General features: G+C 48.9%; 1 protein-coding gene across 1 annotated transcript; it reads right to left on the bottom strand.

Annotated features, from left to right (window-relative positions):
* Positions 1 to 227: 227 nt before the first annotated feature.
* On the bottom strand, positions 228 to 1533 carry Pmar_PMAR028097 (hypothetical protein; the record flags this gene model as incomplete). The annotated part of the gene is made up of 8 exons (XM_002775261.1): positions 228 to 347; positions 417 to 473; positions 520 to 595; positions 699 to 813; positions 864 to 959; positions 1001 to 1095; positions 1248 to 1385; positions 1436 to 1533. Coding segments are annotated over 8 exons (795 nt in total), but the record flags the coding sequence as incomplete, so codon positions are not given.
* Between the last annotated feature and the right edge of the window lie 628 nt (positions 1534 to 2161).

The raw sequence follows: 2161 nt of genomic DNA on the forward strand, positions 1-2161 counted from the left end.
ACCTTCACCTGATCATTCATCTCTTCCTCTCGATTATCTTCCAGTGCTTCATTTACAGCGACAAGGATCTAAAGAACACAGCAAGGACGACATCTACCATGAAAATAATGGCATGAGTGTTAATAACGATATCAGCGCTAGCAGACCACACTTTCAACGAATTCGACAAGTATATACGTTCACACCGTTCTGAAAATGCCATGATGTTGTACATGCGGAAATCTCACGTCATCGTTCTTGTCATGCTGCTGTTGATGACCCTCGAGCAATGCTTTAGCCTCTAACAGAGTCTTCTTTCCCTTCTCCTTGTCCTCTTGACGCTGGCATTCACCCAACCTCAACAGGATCTACCCACAAAACCCTCTTGATAGACTCGGATTAAGAATCCCAATCATCTACGGCAAAGGTATACTCACCACAGCTCTTTCTCTCGCATCAACAGGTGGACAACATTTATTGCAGATTTCCAGAGCCTGACAAATAACGAGATACCGAAGTTCAGAGTGCAGCCTCTATGACTTTTTCGAATTCCTCGCAGGCCTGAGGATACCGCTCCTGCAGTTGCAGGAAGTCCCCAAGTCGGCTATGACAGCGTCTGATACGAAAAAAGATCATGCTACAGTACAGTCTCCCAAATTCACAGGGCTTGTCCCTAATTGCTAGCGCGTGGTGCTCAGGACTTGCCCAGCCCCATGCACCTGGCGAGGTCCCACGGCATCTCCTCCTCCGTGAAGAGCTGCAAGCAATTACGGCACTGCTCGAGATTCTCCCAAGCTAATTGAAGGTCATCCACATCCGACTCGGCATCCTCATCTATTAAATATACCTTCGAGCGTTTCACGGTCACTCGCGGCCACAACTACCTGCCCCCTTGCCAGTAGCAAGCTCTCTCTCCCTCGTTGCTTTGACCATATCAACTGCCTCCTGCAGTCGATCCATCGCACTCTTCGTTGACGACCCTACAGTCCACTGCACCTCAAGCTCCACTGTGAGCATCTACCTCCCCCCAACACGTTATCCATATCACTGCCATTCTCCCCACCATCAGCATTCAAGATGTCCAAAGACTCTTCTTCCTTCGCCAGCAAACAATCCCTGAAATACAGTACCATCAAGTCAGTCAAGCATGGATGAACACTGCATGGGCGAGTGTAGGAAATTTCAGTGGATCATTTCTCTTTCGGCCACATCACGAGAGGAAGACGCAAGATCCCCACCAAACGGTGTCCCAAGAATACCCTCCCTACCCAAAGTCAAAGAGTACTGCCGCCATCGCCTTGCACGTATCCGTTCCTTCTCTATTACAAGTAATCTCACAGGCATCACCAAGCAAGTTACATGCCCTATCAATTTGACCCTTCTCCCGGGCGATCTTCGCCAGCTGCCTGCACATGAACAACCGTATCGACAGGTGAACACCTTCTACCATCATCACCTCAGCTCATCAGGATCACTAGTTAACAGCTCCTGATCGACCAAAGTGTCCTTCCCCTCCTCTACAGTAGCTGCACCCTCATTGCATTGAGCAGTCATGAGATGAATGAGTCCCGCTGAGAACACTCCCCATTTACAACTTCAACACAATGAGACCGTTATCCTGGCAACAACGAAGTTATCAAAATCATGAGCACAACAGTGAACCTTGCATGCATATACCCGCATTTTGCTAATTCCTACTCCTTCGCTTCATCTCCTCCCCCCAAGAGCACAGCCAACATGTCTGGATTGATTTCAACTGATGATATCCTCACCGACGATTTCCGTCGGGACTCCATACACTTCATTCGCGACAGCCATGAGATGCAGCCTGAAGACCTTAGTCGTCTCCACGAACATCTCCCTCCTTCACCATTCTCCTGTCATTTTCGCTCACGACTAGGCTAAGCTACGATCTAATGAATTTCACCGAGTCGCTTGAAGCGACTATGATGCACAAAAGACTACTACTAAAGTCACATTAGTCAGCAAAGCAAATGGCACCCTTCCTTCCCTGTTATTACCCCTCAAATAGTCTTCCTTGATAGCTTCCTTAGCATCCCCTGAGGCCGTCGACACTTCCGCTATCTCCCCCACCTGCACAGAGAGGATTCAGCGTCCCTCCAATGTTCCAGCTCTTACCACAGGAACTTCTCCCGAGTCGAGCACATCATGCACACTAACC

This window comes from Perkinsus marinus (genome assembly GCF_000006405.1).
Source record: "Perkinsus marinus ATCC 50983 genomic scaffold scf_1104296956094, whole genome shotgun sequence".
Lineage (NCBI taxonomy): Eukaryota > Perkinsozoa > Perkinsida > Perkinsidae > Perkinsus > Perkinsus marinus.